The sequence below is a fragment of the Lissotriton vulgaris genome, chromosome 5, assembly GCF_964263255.1.
Source record: "Lissotriton vulgaris chromosome 5, aLisVul1.2, whole genome shotgun sequence".
In the NCBI taxonomy this organism is placed as follows: Eukaryota; Metazoa; Chordata; class Amphibia; order Caudata; family Salamandridae; genus Lissotriton; species Lissotriton vulgaris.
In genome coordinates this window covers 1,863,361,263-1,863,376,095 of record NC_141693.1, presented here as the reverse complement: position 1 = coordinate 1,863,376,095, position 14,833 = coordinate 1,863,361,263, and the positions used below count along the sequence as shown (strand labels likewise).

General features: G+C 45.6%; 1 protein-coding gene across 1 annotated transcript; it reads right to left on the bottom strand.

Annotated features, from left to right (window-relative positions):
* Window positions 1-3,902: 3,902 nt before the first annotated feature.
* On the bottom strand, window positions 3,903-9,812 carry LOC147717545 (telethonin-like). The gene is made up of 2 exons (XM_086924351.1): window positions 9,481-9,812; window positions 3,903-5,706 (listed from the first exon to the last, which is right to left on the bottom strand). The coding sequence occupies exons 1-2, from the start codon at window positions 9,627-9,629 to the stop codon at window positions 5,292-5,294; spliced, it is 564 nt and encodes a 187-aa protein (XP_086780477.1). The 5' UTR covers window positions 9,630-9,812; the 3' UTR covers window positions 3,903-5,291.
* Between the last annotated feature and the right edge of the window lie 5,021 nt (window positions 9,813-14,833).

The window sequence follows — 14,833 nt, the reverse complement described above, 5'->3', positions numbered from 1 at the left end:
TACGATGGATATGTACGTCCATTACGAGGAACTAAAGGTGTACGCCTTGGGATACTCAAAAGTTTCCTAAAGAAAATGTTCTCTTGTGCCATAAATGTGTGTTTTACTGCATAACCCCATAGTTCTGCCCCATATAGGGAAGCAGATTGCGCCTTATATTTATATAGCTTCAATACTGGGGAGACGGCTTTTGATTGACTACTCATGTCTTCTCGCTATTGGAACTAAATTCTGGACAAGAATTGTTTTACTCTTGTCCAGCTGGGGCTTCCAATCCAGTTTAGTATCTAGAGTAATACCTAGATAATTAAAATTGTGTACATATTCTATTCTTTCTGTGTTAACAGTCAAAGTTGTTTTTAAAGTTATGTGCAGGTTGACTGCAATATATTTGGTTTTGGATGAATTGATCTCTAGTCCTTTGGTTTCACGGTAAATTCTAAAAGTATTAAGTAGGTTTTGTAGGCCTTTGGGTGTCTGTGATATTAAGATCGTATCATCTGTAAATAGGAGTGCAGGTACATGAGCCCCCACCCCAACTTGGGAGAATCATGTTTGCAGCCTAAGAGGGAGTCTGGAATGTCGTTCACATACAAAGAGAACAGTGTGGGGGCAAGCACGCACCCTTGTCTTACACCCCTATTTATATATATACGATCTGTCAGTTCCCAATTTGGGCCCGATCTGACGCTAGCAAAGTTAGCCTCATGCAGCCTAATGATCTGTGCTAGAATTTCCCCCGGGACACCCTGGTCCCTTAATGATTTCCACAGTGCGTTTCTGGGGACCAGGTCAAAGGCTGCCCTGAGGTCAACAAATGCAATATACAGACGCACCTTCCTTATTTTAATGTACTTCCAGTTAATACAAAGGAATCTAAACACTTGATCTATTGTGCTAATTTTTTCCCTAAAACCAGCCTGGTACTTGGTTAAGATACTATTTTCGGCAATCCATGAACTCAGTTTATTTAAAATTTGTCTTGCAAAGACCTTTTGTAGGACGTCGATTAGACTAATCGGTCTATAGTGCTCTGGGTTCATACGGTCTACCTTCTTAAAAATAGCTACAATCTCTGCGCCCACCATGTTTCAGGGATTGGAGCACCCATTGCAATGGCTTTGCACAGGAGATTAATTTACGGAGCCCATATCTCTTTCTCATGCTTCCATAAATCCCCATGGTTCCTATCTGGCCCAGGTGCCTTCCCTTGTTTCATTGCAATTATTGCTTCCATGGTTTCTGACATGCTAAAGGAAAGAGGTATCTCACTTGGGTTGAAAATTAAATCATCACTTGCGCAAAATAGCCTCATATTTAGGAGCTGCGTACAAGTGGGAGAATTGCGATACCCAAGTATTGGGGTCAAGTAATAAATCCCTACCGCATATCCCATTACCATTACCCTTGGCAACCAAGCGCCAAAACTTAGCTTGGTCATTTGCTTTACACGCATACGCTCAGACCAATAGAACAGTGACTGTTACGAACTGTCATCAAAAACCTGCTGTCAGACTCCTCTTCTGCCTTCAGAACCCCAAGACTCCGAACAGGACAAGCTACAGTTTACAATTGATTCCTTTATTTTCATTAGTTTTAGGACATTATGCTTTTTTTCCCCAGTCTTTCGTTATCTATTCCTAATGTTACTAAAAAGGGTTTGTTTTGGTAGATATATATTCTTACTAGTAAAGCCTGTTTATGCCAGTGCTTTAAAACAAATGAAATGTATGTGAGAGAGTGTCTATGGAGAAATGAGGAGCACTTTTGACTGGTGGTAATGAGGGAATTCGAGGAGGAGGTCATGGGGGATTGTAGGGGCACCAAAAGTGATTGTTGCACTGGGTGCCACCAGTGCTTTTGCTGGCCCTGTTTGAAAGCCATGGGGCAGGGGCGGCCTTAGGCATGTGCAAGCTGTGCACCTGCACAGGGCCACCAAACCCCAGTGGCCACCACGCCAATATATATCCTTAATATAATAATCCTCTGAGGATGTATACATATTTGCGTGGCGGCCCCTGGCAGGGATTTGGCGGCCTCCGGCTCTGCTCCACTTCCAAACACCCTGCCCCACACCTCTTCACTGGCCTCTGCGCTCCGCCCCGCCAGGACCCCCTCTTCCGGGGCCCCCTACCTACGCTCCCTGCCCAGGGCCGCCATGAGCCTAGAGCCGCCCCTGCATGGGGCATGCCTGTGAGGTACACTATCCAGAGGAGCGGTGCAGAGCACAGTGGCACATATCACTCCAGCATACCAAGGGGCATGTGCTGGTCGCCTTCGATGTTGAGAGCTGTGTAAAGGGACTCTGATATCCATGCTGCATTTCCATCTGCTGTTCTGGGATGTATACAAAAGGCTTTTTTGATGACCTGGTTTTCATTTATATCCATGGTCTTCTCGCTGAGCAGCATCATGTTGGAAATTAATCACATACAAGTCAGATCAAATCCAGTTCCTGTGCCTGACTGACAACTTAATTATTCACCTGTTTTAAGCCAAGATGGCTGTTTCCTTAATTGCTCTGACGTGGGAGATGCACCTGGTCTATGACTGAAAATAGACCCAGCAGCTTCTTCTGTTGGGCGGGCTAAGAAGAGCAAACATAGTACAGGTAACCTGCACCTTTGTCCAGATGTGGCTGGTCCCAGGTAAGGAAATAATGTCGGGAATGGAATGTTCTCCTGACTTGTGTGTCCGCCAAGGCACTCAACCTTCAACAGTAGTGCCTGATACTGCTCAATGCAAACACTTGAGTGGAGGCAGAAGGATACACCCAAACAGCCAATAGCCTTAGGTGAGAGATGAATACTCTACTGATATGAACAGAAATCTGATTGACAAAACCTCTAGCTAATGTCTGAAGGAAGCTATTGGTTGAAAGGGGCAGACCCAAAGCCCCCTTTATGTACATTCTTAGCAATCTGTTTGTTTGCCAGCTGTGCCTTCACAACCTACCCCTAAAAAGGCTTGTATTCACAAGCACTATAGGTAAAACATTAGGATCACGCATAGTCAGCAGTGAAGCAAAAGGATTCAGGAACTTTTCACAAAAGGAGTGCATGAAATGTTGTGGGAGTGCCTGGCAAATATGGATAGAACCTGGCATTTGGTGTGAGAGTAACTGTTATATACGGTCAAATCTGGCATGTGGTAAGAGTGCCTGTTGTATATGGTAAAATCTGGCATGTGGTGAGAGTGCCTGTCGTATATGGTAAAATCTGGCATGTGGTGAGAGTGCCTGTTGTATATGGTAAAATCTGGCATGTGGTGAGAGTGCTGGTTGTATATGGTAAAATCTGGCATGTGGTGAGAGTGCTGGTTGTATATGGTAAAATCTGGCATGTGGCGAGAGTGCTGGTTGTATATGGTAAAATCTGGCATGTGGTGAGAGTGCTTGGGAAAGCTGGCATGTACGCGGAGTTCCTGGCATATCACGCCAATAATTGGTGACCTTTTTCATTAGCTAGCCCGTCCAGAAGACTACTTCTCTAGAAATATGTCAAACATTGATATATAGATGTTTATGCCAGCGTTACAAAACTTCCATATTTACTCAAACACCCATCGATACAACCATTGATCAATTGGGGAAGGAGAGAGTTCCATGGAGAAGTCCCCTATGTGCTGCTGGCATCTATAGCCAGCTGGGGCATTGCAGTCCTCTTCTGCTGGTAGAGCTGGGAGAAATCAGTGGCTTTAGCAATGCCTACACCCCTAATTTAGAGCGAAGAATGCATTATATGTTGTTTCTTTGTTGATGTATTTGTTGTGTTCTAACCTTAAATCCAAGGTCTTTCTGTTTGAAGTGCATGGTATTTTAGAACCCGCCCTCTGCCCTTAGAACAACTAAAATTATCAGACAAAAATAACACACGAATAATATACAACCAGAAACCAAGGAGTGACTGACACCATTTTATTATCAGATCCATAAAAGCTGGCATCATTTTATACCAGATAGAAAAATAACTTTATTTTGTAAGCGATAAATGTATGGTCAAACTGACTACAATGGCATGCGTGTTATGACACATCACAACAGAGGTAACTGTGAATATAAGGGAAGGATGCTATGAAATGCTCACGCAGCAGTCCTTTCAAAGACAACTCCCAGGGCTCTCCTCATATGGACTGGTCCACTATCCCTCTTCCCCCAGTACCACTCTTCACACAGCACTGGATTGCCCCTGCGTCCACTGCTTTCTCGATTAGCACACATCAATGTGGGATTAGGTAACCTCCAGTACAGCCCCCCACCTTGCCATACCCCTCTGAGAACACTAGATTGGTCCAACCTTTGTTACCTTTCTGCTCCTTCCTTGTCTGTCAAGTCATTTTCCACTTCATGCCAGTGCTCTTTCACTCATGACACTGGACTGAACTAGCATCTATACACTACCCACCCACCTACCGTTCATGCACTCCTTAAAGCATCCCTCTTGCCATGCTACTGCAAATCAAGTAGGGGTGGCCTTGGGTTGTAAGGCAGAACACCAAGGTGCAATGGAAGCACATTGTTTCTTTGGGTTTTGAGAGGCAGCTGACATTCCCAAAAATGTGGCCATGCTGTAGTGTAGCTCAATAACCTTCCTCTGTTGTTCTTTTGCCCTCAGGTACAGGTAACCCTGCATGTATTCCCATGCCAACATCTCAAAGGAAGAAGGCCTTCTAATGTGTTTCCAGTCAACCTCCTACACTCTGGATGAAATTCTGGTGCCTGCCTTCCACATCCCATTGCCTCTGCTCTCATCTTACGCCTCACTGCACTGAGATATTTGTGACTCAATAGGTTCCAAAAAGAACCACACAAAATGGCGTCAACAATGGGCTGGATATGTGGGAAGAAGGCCCAACGGAAGAGTCAATATTACCTCTACGCTTCCTGAATGTAAATGGTGACCTTGTTCCTCCTTCTATCATGGGATTGTCACTTCTCTATACCATAGTCTACTTTCCCTTCACTGCACTTTCTTATGGCTTCCCCCTGACCTTTCCAGCTGGGATCTTACAGGTCCTCACTGCAGAATGGGGGTAGCACGAGTACCAGGCTTGTTCTTGCCATGGCCAATCCTGCATCAGAAAGTTTCTCAGAGTGTGAGGGATTGGTGCTGGAAGTCACCATCCTGTCTACTTGGCAGCGTTACCACAGCTCTGCTCTTCATAGCTTTTGGTATGCTAAGCATTGCTGCCTGTCCTAACACAACACATACAGAGCTCTACTGCCTCAAGGCACTTGATTTTCTAGAGAGAGCATTGCAACACAAGCACAGTGGATTGACCTCCTGCATTCTTTAGCCCCGCTGGGCTTCCTGAGACAAGGTTCTGGACAGGGACCGTGGCAGTGGCACCTTTCCAAAGTCCATGCGTGTGGGCTGCATGACCGGGGGCAGTTCTTTGGTGATTTCGGAAATCATCTTCTTGTCTTTGCACAGCCCATTGCCTGGATTGCTCAGGGCTCTTTCAAACTCAATCATTCTGCGCAGTTCCTGTGGTGTGGGCACTCGTTCTGTCTTGCCTCCCAGGTCCACAGGCTTGAAGATGGGCACTGGCAGGGCCCGCTGGTAGGGCAGATGATATTCTTTTTGTGTCTCCCCAAGACGACCAAGCTTCATGATATTCCAGGGTGACCTCTGAACCATGAAAAGGACCTCGTGCTGCTTGGCGTAGGTCTCTCTTCGGCGATCATTGGCTTCTCTCATAGCACAGCTGTGGAGAGAGTGAAGGAGCATAAGTGTCAGAGTCCCTGATCAACAACTGATATATCATCTTGATGGCAAATTGTTTTCATTAACAATGCTTATTTATTAGATTTCATCCCAGGCTTTGGCAGCCTCCACTATATCATATAAAGAGACATCAATGGCAACACTCAAATAGTAGTTGAGTTAAGAACCAGAGGCAGTCTAAATTATAAGGATATGTTGTGCTGATGTTTTTATTTAAAGGGCACCAAAACCCATACAGTGAAAATCAATAGAACAAACTTAAGAATGAATGACTACATTTAGAAGAAATCTCCCAGTAAAACATTCAGAGCAGAAGAGAATATCTGATTTTAACCTAACTGGTGTCACAGATCTTCCAGGAACTAAAAAATATAAAAATAAATTGTCACAGCAATCTGCAGTCAGCCAGGAGGAGTACGGCTTTCCCAAAAGCCGCCAAACTTACTGGTAATTGGAGTACATACTTGTCCATGGTGTTCCTGTCTTGGTGGGAGTTGTCCATGGCTGCTCAGGCCATGGCAAAGCAATTTTTAACGGTCGCCCGGCAGACGCTGCTGACCCTCACTGCCCTTGGTCATTCTGTGCTTCTGTGTTTGACCCATGTTGCTCATATACACGCTGTCCTTGTGCAAGTTATTAGCCCTCATTGCCAATGACCACTCTTTCGTTGTGGAAATCATTACCCTTTCTTGTCAATGTTTGCCCTGTCCAGGACAGGAGCCATTGCCCATTGGCAGTCTGTCTTTGTGGGAGTCATTGTCCAGGGTTGGCCTATTCTTGCAGTTGTAATTGCCCGCTACTGCCTTCGCTTGTTCCATTCATGTGTTCGGTCTGTCGTGCATGATTGCCCTGTCCCTGTGGAATTCATTGGCCTGATTCACAAAAGTAATCTGAGGCAAAATCCTAACTTTATGACTTTCAGTATTCACAGAAGGTATTTAGGAGTTCTAAAGTTAGGATTTTGTCTCAGTGAAACTTAAGTTTTGGTCTTAAGTAAACTTAAGACAAACTTAAGTTTAACTGAGACAAAATCCTAGTGGTAAAGTTGTGGTAAAGTTGAAAACTTCACCCTCGCGAAGTTGGCAAGCTATTGTTGCCTTTGGTCTCACTGTCTGCGTTAATTGTGTTGTCCTTCAGTTCCTTTCCCTAATTTTTTCAAGTGGAAGATTTTACCTTTTATTTCCCTGATGTCACCTTTATGGGTGCTGCTGTTGCCTTTCTGAAAGTTGGCATTCATCATTTCTGAAGGTCCATTTGTACATGTCAGGTCGTTGGCCATCAACGCACAGTTTCTATAGCAGGCATTGTTAAACATTGGCTTTATTAAAACTAGTTTTGTTATTCCACGGTTTCAATGTGGAGTTCTTACTCCTCACCTCCCTATCTTTGTTGGAGTAGTTTGTTGGCCTTTTTTTCTGATTGCAGACCTTTTTCTTGTGCTTACTCTCAAACTATGTTGCTAATATCTTACGAGCATTACGTATGCAAATCGAAAACTTGCTTAGCTTTTCCTTACTTATAACTAGGGCTCCCTATTTTCCGTTTTTACAGATATTTACAGATAAATACAGACAGAAAACAATGTGTTTTCTGTCAGCATTTATTTTTAAAAAATTGATAAATACAGAAAATGTGCTTCTTTTCAGTGACTCTTCGTGCTGTCTTTCATGAATTTAGTTCAACAGCTGAGCAGATGGACAGCATGGAAAATTAAAAACAGGATGAAATTTCTTTCAATAACTGCATTTGTTAACATACATTTGTGGTATAATGCTAATATTTGCCAGTGAATGTACTGTTATGTAATATTTGGCAACTTAAATAGCTAAAACACGACAGACATCAAAGTATGAGTCTGCGTCTATCATTTAAATAAATATGGCAATGTACAGTTTTACAACTACAGTTAAACGCAAAACACAAAAAAATATGGATAAATACAGATACAATGGCCAAAAATTAAATATGGATAAATACAGACGGAAATGTTAAAAAAAAAAGAACAGGGAGCCCTACTTATAACTCAACTCAAAACTTAGTTGTATACAAAATGCTCATGATGCAACTTTCACTTAAATGTCCAACTTGCTTAGAACTTTATGACCATTGGGTATTTTTTGTTGTTCGTGTGTTTGTGTCCATCCTTTCTAACTTCACTCCCCTCCTCTCTCATCCTTCATTAATACCAGAGAACCCAACTGCCATTTTGCATGCAAAGAGGGCAAATATATAATACTTTTGCTAGCCCTTCATGGAGGATATGGGTGAGGAGGCGGTAGGACAATAGTTGAGGACTTAGAATTCGAGGAAGAAGAAAGAGATGCATTGAGGAAAAGGAAGAAAGTTGGAAAGAAAGCAGGAAGGGAAGGTTAAGGAAGAAAGAAAGGGTGTCATAATGAAAGAAGAAATAAAAGAGTTAAAGAAGAAAGCATGGGTAAAGGAAGAATAATGTGAGAAAAGAAGGAAGGAAATAATAATGCAAGTATACGCATCTAGCGTGATAATCTTTCGAGAGAACTGGGTAGGAAGTAGGAGGATTTGGAAAACCCCCAGCAACAACTCAAGACAAAATTTCACAAATTGACTCCTGGAAATTCCAATTAACCAGTTGGCATTTTTTTTACTGGATCTGATTGAGGCACATGACTTTTGGAAACTGAGATCTGTGTTTCCAACAGAAGAACAGGGAATGTTCTTCTGGTTAAAACATACCGCTGAAACCTTCAGACACCATTAGAATCCAAGAGCAAGCTCCGGGATACAGCTGGAACCAAATGGAGTTTCTTTATAAGTTTTCATTCCATGCCCAAACCCCCCGTGCTCCTGACCCGCTTCAACAGGCACCAATTTACCTGGTCAACTGTAATTTTCATCAGAGTCCCTACATGCCCACAACAATACACCTCTTGTAGGTCACACTACTCAACAACTTATTAAGTATAAATGGAAGTAACAGGAAATGTATGGAAGTGGGAAAGAATACATTGATTTTGTTTATTTTTCCTACAGCACAAATACACTAGATTGCAACACATATATCAGTATTCCACATACACCACAAACTGACTGCATTCGAAAAGAGGAGAGTTTTAGAAAGGGACTGAGGATAATAGACAGATGAGGCTGCAATGTATAAAAAGCAAAGAGGAAGGCAAGAAGAAAGAGGGAAAAGATGGAAAGAGGATGAAAGGGGAGGAGTAATGAAAGAAGGTTCGATGAAAGGGGCATGAATGGAAGGGAAGAAGGTCGGAAATTAGGCAAGGAAAGAAGGTAGGGCGCACAGAGCCTCCTCTGAGCAACACCCACACACCCTCATTTAAGCACTCTATAGACCCACTTTCACTCACCCTCAATTAATCAAGCCATAGGCCAATGCTCCCTCACCTTCACTTTCCCAGCCCGTGTGTGTACACTCAAGCCTAGCTCTCCTTAGATTTGCAATCACTCCCTCTACCATCCCCTGGATCCACCCTCACTCACCCCACTTAGCCACCGACTCACTCGCACATCTGCTACTGTCCATATCCTTATCACTTCTCCTAAACGCCCCTACAGCCACACTCACACTCATTCACTCCCCCTGGCTCCACACTCACTCGCTTACCTTCCTCACTCCTCGTGCCTGCAAATTAGACTAACGCAACACCCTCTAGGCCTAGGGCATTCCCATGCCCCACCATCCTTCACTACCTCTTCCGATCCCCCATACCCTCACCCACTTACCCCTTCCACTCCCAGACCCTCACTCACTCACCCCTTCTCAGCTCTGCTGGACAGACTGAGGTCCCTCCAGTCCGCCATGTAGCTCTCCCTCCGGGCCTTGTCCTCTTCCTGCACCTGGCAGCTCAGCTCAGCTGCAGTGAGCATCCCTCCACTCCGGAGTACCACAGTGCGCCCCGACATCTCTGCGGCGTGTGTCTGTCTGTCCGTCTGTCTGCTCCTGGTACCTGGCCCGGGCCTGTCCGCACCTGTGCTTGTTGTTCGGCCTGCTGCAGGTAGCCCTCCTTGCTTGATATGACCAGCCCTTGACTCTCTCTCTTCCTCTGCCCTAGCTGTCTTTCTCTTCCTCTGCCAGTCTCTCTGAAGCTCTGTGCCCTGCGCCTGGCAGCGCGCGATTTATACCCCCTCCGCCTGCTGCTATTTTCATGCCCTGTGTTGTAAGAAGCTATATCTGCAGCGCACACTCATCTCTCTCCCTGTTCCCAAATATTCCATCCCTCCTCCCGGAGGGGGCACTGCCAGCCGTGCTGACAGCAGATAATTCACACCGCGGGCCCTCTGAGTTCACGTGAATACCGCCCCCTAATCACCCTCAAATACACCGTCCCTTCTCTTCTCTCAAGTGACGGCTCCGGCTGGATGCGGGGGTGCGCCGGTCACTGCGTCATCGCAGCTCATTTCACAGGCATGTGGAGTTACTGGAAGAGTGGTGTCAATTTAGCTTATCTGCCTTAATTAAAATGACCTTTCACCTCATTTAGTGGGCAAGCACGTTCTCGTATGTCATTCCTAAAGCCTGTAGGGCTTTTAGGAAGCGAGGCACCCCCACCGCAACCCCAAGGAGCTGTACATTGGCGTGTGTTTGCTTTACTTTCAGATTGTTTTCAGACTGGATTATTGATTTGCATGCCTTTTCGGTATTGCGGTCTTGCATGGTGTGGTTTCTGTATGAAATTGCGAAATTGCGAATTCCAAAGTCAATGAGAGCAGCAGAGAGCTGTGATGTCATCGGGGAATGTCGGCTGGTTTGACAGACAGCAGTGTGTGTTTGGGTGTGGAGCAGTGGGGAAAGATTAGCCAAGAAGATAACTGTTTTCTGAAGAGCCTTGTAAGTGACCCCACGGTAGTTTTTAGGCCGATGCCCTACCAGACAGGACACCTGCCTGCTTGTAAAGACATATTCCAAAGCTCACTAAGGAATGCATTCCCTGCATAGCTTTCCATTGGCTTTGTGTTTTGTTAATCGTATCTGCTTCCTTCTAGTCACTGACTTTATTTGTTTTTGCCCGTCTATCGTGTGTTTGCTCCCCCCGTGGAGCATTGCCTGTTCATGGTTCCTTCTATTTTTCCACGAGTATTCATTTTTCGGGCACAATTTCTTTTCTTTATGGTAAAGCACTCCAATGGTGTTTTCGAGCTGCCTCCCTCTTCTGCTTCTCCGCCCAGGGCAAAACATTTTTTCCTCTCCATGTATTTATTTATTTAGTTATTTATTTATGCGTTTTTATATAGCGCGGACTTTACCTGAGAACATTACAAGTGAGCAAAATACAAAAGCAAACGTTACATTAAATGAAGCAAAAATGACAATCGTGTGCCAACAAAATACAAGAGGTAGCAAACGGTGCATTACAGGAGGAAAAAGTGACGTGTGCCGGTTACAAAAGCGTACAAAGTAAACATAGAGGTATAATACTGCAATATATGGAGAACACTCAAGCACAAGAACAAACGTTATGTAGGCACTGGTGGCACTTGTGCAGGTATCGAAAACAACCAAATGTAAGAGGTGGAAAACAGTGTGTTACAAGAGAAAGTGACGGGTGCATGTTACGCACGAGTACAAAACACAGGTAGAAGGATAATACTGCAAAAAATGGCAGACTATAAAACCACAAGAACACACTGGGAAGACACTTCCATAGTCAAGTTAGTAGATTTTCTATAATGGAAGGGTTTCCTTCAGATAATACATGGATAACATGGATAACATGGATTACATTTGGAAGTGTTTTTGAAGGAGGAGAACTTTGAGGTCATTTTTGAAGGCCTGGGAAGAGGTAGTGGTCCGGAGCTGAGGCGGAAGGGAGTTCCAGATTCTCACTGCGCTGCCTGAAAAGGATTGGGTCATCGATCTTTCCTTCTTGAAAGTGGGAGGTTCAAGCAGTAGTACTATTCTGTACTACTGTACTATTGTACTATTCTCCCCTACTATGTACTATTCTCCCCTCGCCCACGTCCAGTTGCCATTTGCTCCCCCTTCACTCTTTGTTGCCATTTGATTGTCCCTCTTCTCTGTTGCCCTAATCACATGCTCACAAAAAATTAATAGCGCTGCGAGTGTGAAATACACATTGGAAGGGCTTAAAGTGATAGAATTCACTTTTCGATGCTCTAATTACCCTATGATGACGTGTGAGTTAGCATCATATGACTAACTAATGCATTTACGTAAACGCACTTATGCTGAATTCATCTTTTTACTTATTGCTTATATTCAAATGTATGCGTGACCATATTAGTTTCTTAGCTTAGCCTGTGTGCCACCATTTTGTGTAACTCTCTGTGCCTGCGGGTTCTGCTCACTCATGCCCCTCCCGCAGGAATACAGAAATATACTAAGACAGCAGTTTCGTTTCTCGGCTTACTGTGGCCGAAAGTTACCAGTTCCGCTATCTGCAATGTTCTCATGCTCTGAGGCGTCGAAGCCTAACTCCATGGCCTTGAGCAGAGATAATAATGTATCCCTCGCAGGTGCAGATGCCTGCTGAACGAGAGCATTGTTCACTGGTCTGTGGCTCAGTAGTTTTCCACAAGGGGCGTACCCTATTCACTGTATTGCATTATAATGTATTGCTGTGATGCAGAGAGTCAGTCCTCTCGTTCGCACTCTTAGGAGTGAGGTCGGACAGGGCCCTCTCATATGAGTGTTGTTTGGCCTAATAAAGACTTTTGTTATACTTCTCCACTGTCCGGCTGACTTCTTATAAGGTAATTATAGGTGAGTGCTGTAAGTCACTCCAGTGGATTTGAGCCACGCTTATCAGATGGCGCCCGAATAGGGACCCCGCGATAAGGATCTTTCTCACCCGTAAGTGGGTAGCAGAAGACCGGGGACCCGCTGGTCGGCACGGTGGGCCCGGGATCCCATTTGATGCCGAGCTTGGTTCTCGCAGCGCTGCCCCACCCTGCTGATCGGGAGAGGTCCCGGTTCGGATCTTACGCCGGGGTCCAGAAGGCGGAACTTGAAGCTGACCGTGTTGGTCCTGGCAGCCGGAGGTGGAGAACGGTAGAGGTCGGTGCCGCCAACGGAAGGTGAGTGGTCCACCTGTGATTGCTGCAGGAACAGGAGTGTTCCGGGAGACTAGAGTGTCTCCGATGGTTTGAGGAGCCGGTGTGCTCCTGGGGCTAGTGTGCTCCGGGGAACTCAGAGTACGAGTCGGTGCTCTGACAGACTTGATGGGGTTGGGGACGTATTTCGAGGTAATTGTTTGTAGTGATCCGACCGGATGGTACTGTGGTGAAGGCGTGGCTCATTGTGGGTAGACTCTGGTGCGCTTACCCTGAACTCCTAGTGTGGTGATTCAGTGGAGGTGTGATCCGGGTTTCCCGCGGTAAAGTGCGCAGTGATCCGCAGTGCCGCACGGGTGGCGGATTCGTTCCCCTTCCTCAGAACAGTTAGTGTACTGTTCGGTCTGCGGTAGAGTCCAGGTTCCCCAGGACTTGGTCGACGGGCCTTGTCCCATTTGGTAACACGTGTTCTGGAGATATTGTATATGTGTACGTGGTTCGTCTATATGTTTATGTGTGAATGAACTTGAACTGTGATTCGAGATAAAGCAAAGATGCCGTGTTTTAGCAAGTTGCGATGTTTTGGATGCTGTTGTCGACCCTCAGATACCAGACTGGCCGAGAGCCAACCCGCACCCCCTGAAGGGACACCGAGTTTTGATATGTATGTTAAACATGGACTGGTCCCGATCATGTTTGGCACTTTGTGGCATCGATACACTGGTGATAATGTGGATTTACAATGGCCTCTGACGGGTTCTTTTGATGAAGCTAAATTGGATTATTTGCAAGATAAACTGTTTGCTAGGCGTAGCCGTCAGAGTATGTTTGACTCTTTGCGAATATGGCAGAAAGAGGTCAGGAAACGTAAGATGCGAGAGGAGAAAGAGGAGTATAAAAAGTCCACCCAGACTATGGCGCAGAAAGCGAGAGAACAGGTGGGGAATGAGAATGCATTACGCATGGAGCGCGCTGATAGACTTTGTAGATTGAAAGAAAATAAAAGTTACGTAGTGAGAGAGGACGACCCAGATGAGATGGAGGACATTTTGAATGCCCGACCCCCTCCCCCTTATGCCCCGCAGCCATTGTACCCCTCATTGCCACTTTCGGCCCCTAGTAGCGCCATTCCAGGTCCTTCAGCGAGTGCCCCCCAACAATCCCTGCCCTCGACACCCCTCGTTTCTCTACTTCAGCCCACTTCACCCGCCCCCTCGCCATTTTCTTTAGCACTCCCTACTGTCTCAGCTAGCTCCACCCCAAGTCAGGAGATGCTAACACCGAGTCGCGGCGCAGGTAGCGGATTGTTCTCACAGGTACGGAAGCTGCTTACGCGTTCTACTGTTGGTTTGGATGAAAAAAGTTTGGTGGCTAACCAGGCATGTCAATGGGCCAGGAATAATATTTATTCGTTTGATGATATCTGGTCCACCATGAAAGATTTTGAGCCATTAATGCAGCAGCACGCTTTGTGGCACATGGCTAGTGTATTGATACCGTTATGGGAGCAGGGCTATGGAGGTGTGGCTCCGGCAGTTTTGCGGGATATACAGGCTGGAGCGTACAGAACGAACACAGGGGTGAAGGAAGTGATGAGTAGTTTGCGCGCACTTTTGCAATACAGGAATGAGTTGCCCTCTGCAGGTACACCCCATTTCCCAGGTCTCCACCCAATGCGAGAAGTACACCCTATTTTTCATCCTGAGATCCCCGAGTTGTTAGATCCAGTCACGAAGGCTGTTACAAGGAACAGAATTGATGCGCATTTTCAGGAGCAATGGGTGTATACGCCATGGAAGAGAAGTGAGGTGTTGTCATTGAAGGCTCAACTGCCGGATTCTAGAAAGAATCCGACAGCCTATTACAAAGAGCTTACGGAAGCGGCGTCTTCTACTGTGATGACGTTGGCTGACGTCGAATTGTTTTTCGGACTTTTGGTCCCGGTTGATGTGTGGCGACAAGTGAAAGGTACGGATCATACGGAGGAACTGGGTGGTACATGGCAGGAGTTGCAGGATTGGGACAAGGAGCGTAAGCCAGGGGAGAAGCCGAAGGCTGAGATATTGGCTTTGCCAGGGCGTATTATAAAATATATG

Excerpts from the sequence above, each read along its gene's own strand:
- LOC147717545 (XM_086924351.1), bottom strand. The coding sequence starts at position 9,629 with ATGTCGGGGCGCACTGTGGTACTCCGGAGTGGAGGGATGCTCACTGCA. Across the intron at positions 5,707-9,480 it reads TCCAGCAGAGCTGAGAAGGG|CTGTGCTATGAGAGAAGCCA; the intron begins GTGAGTGAGTGA and ends CTCTCTCCACAG.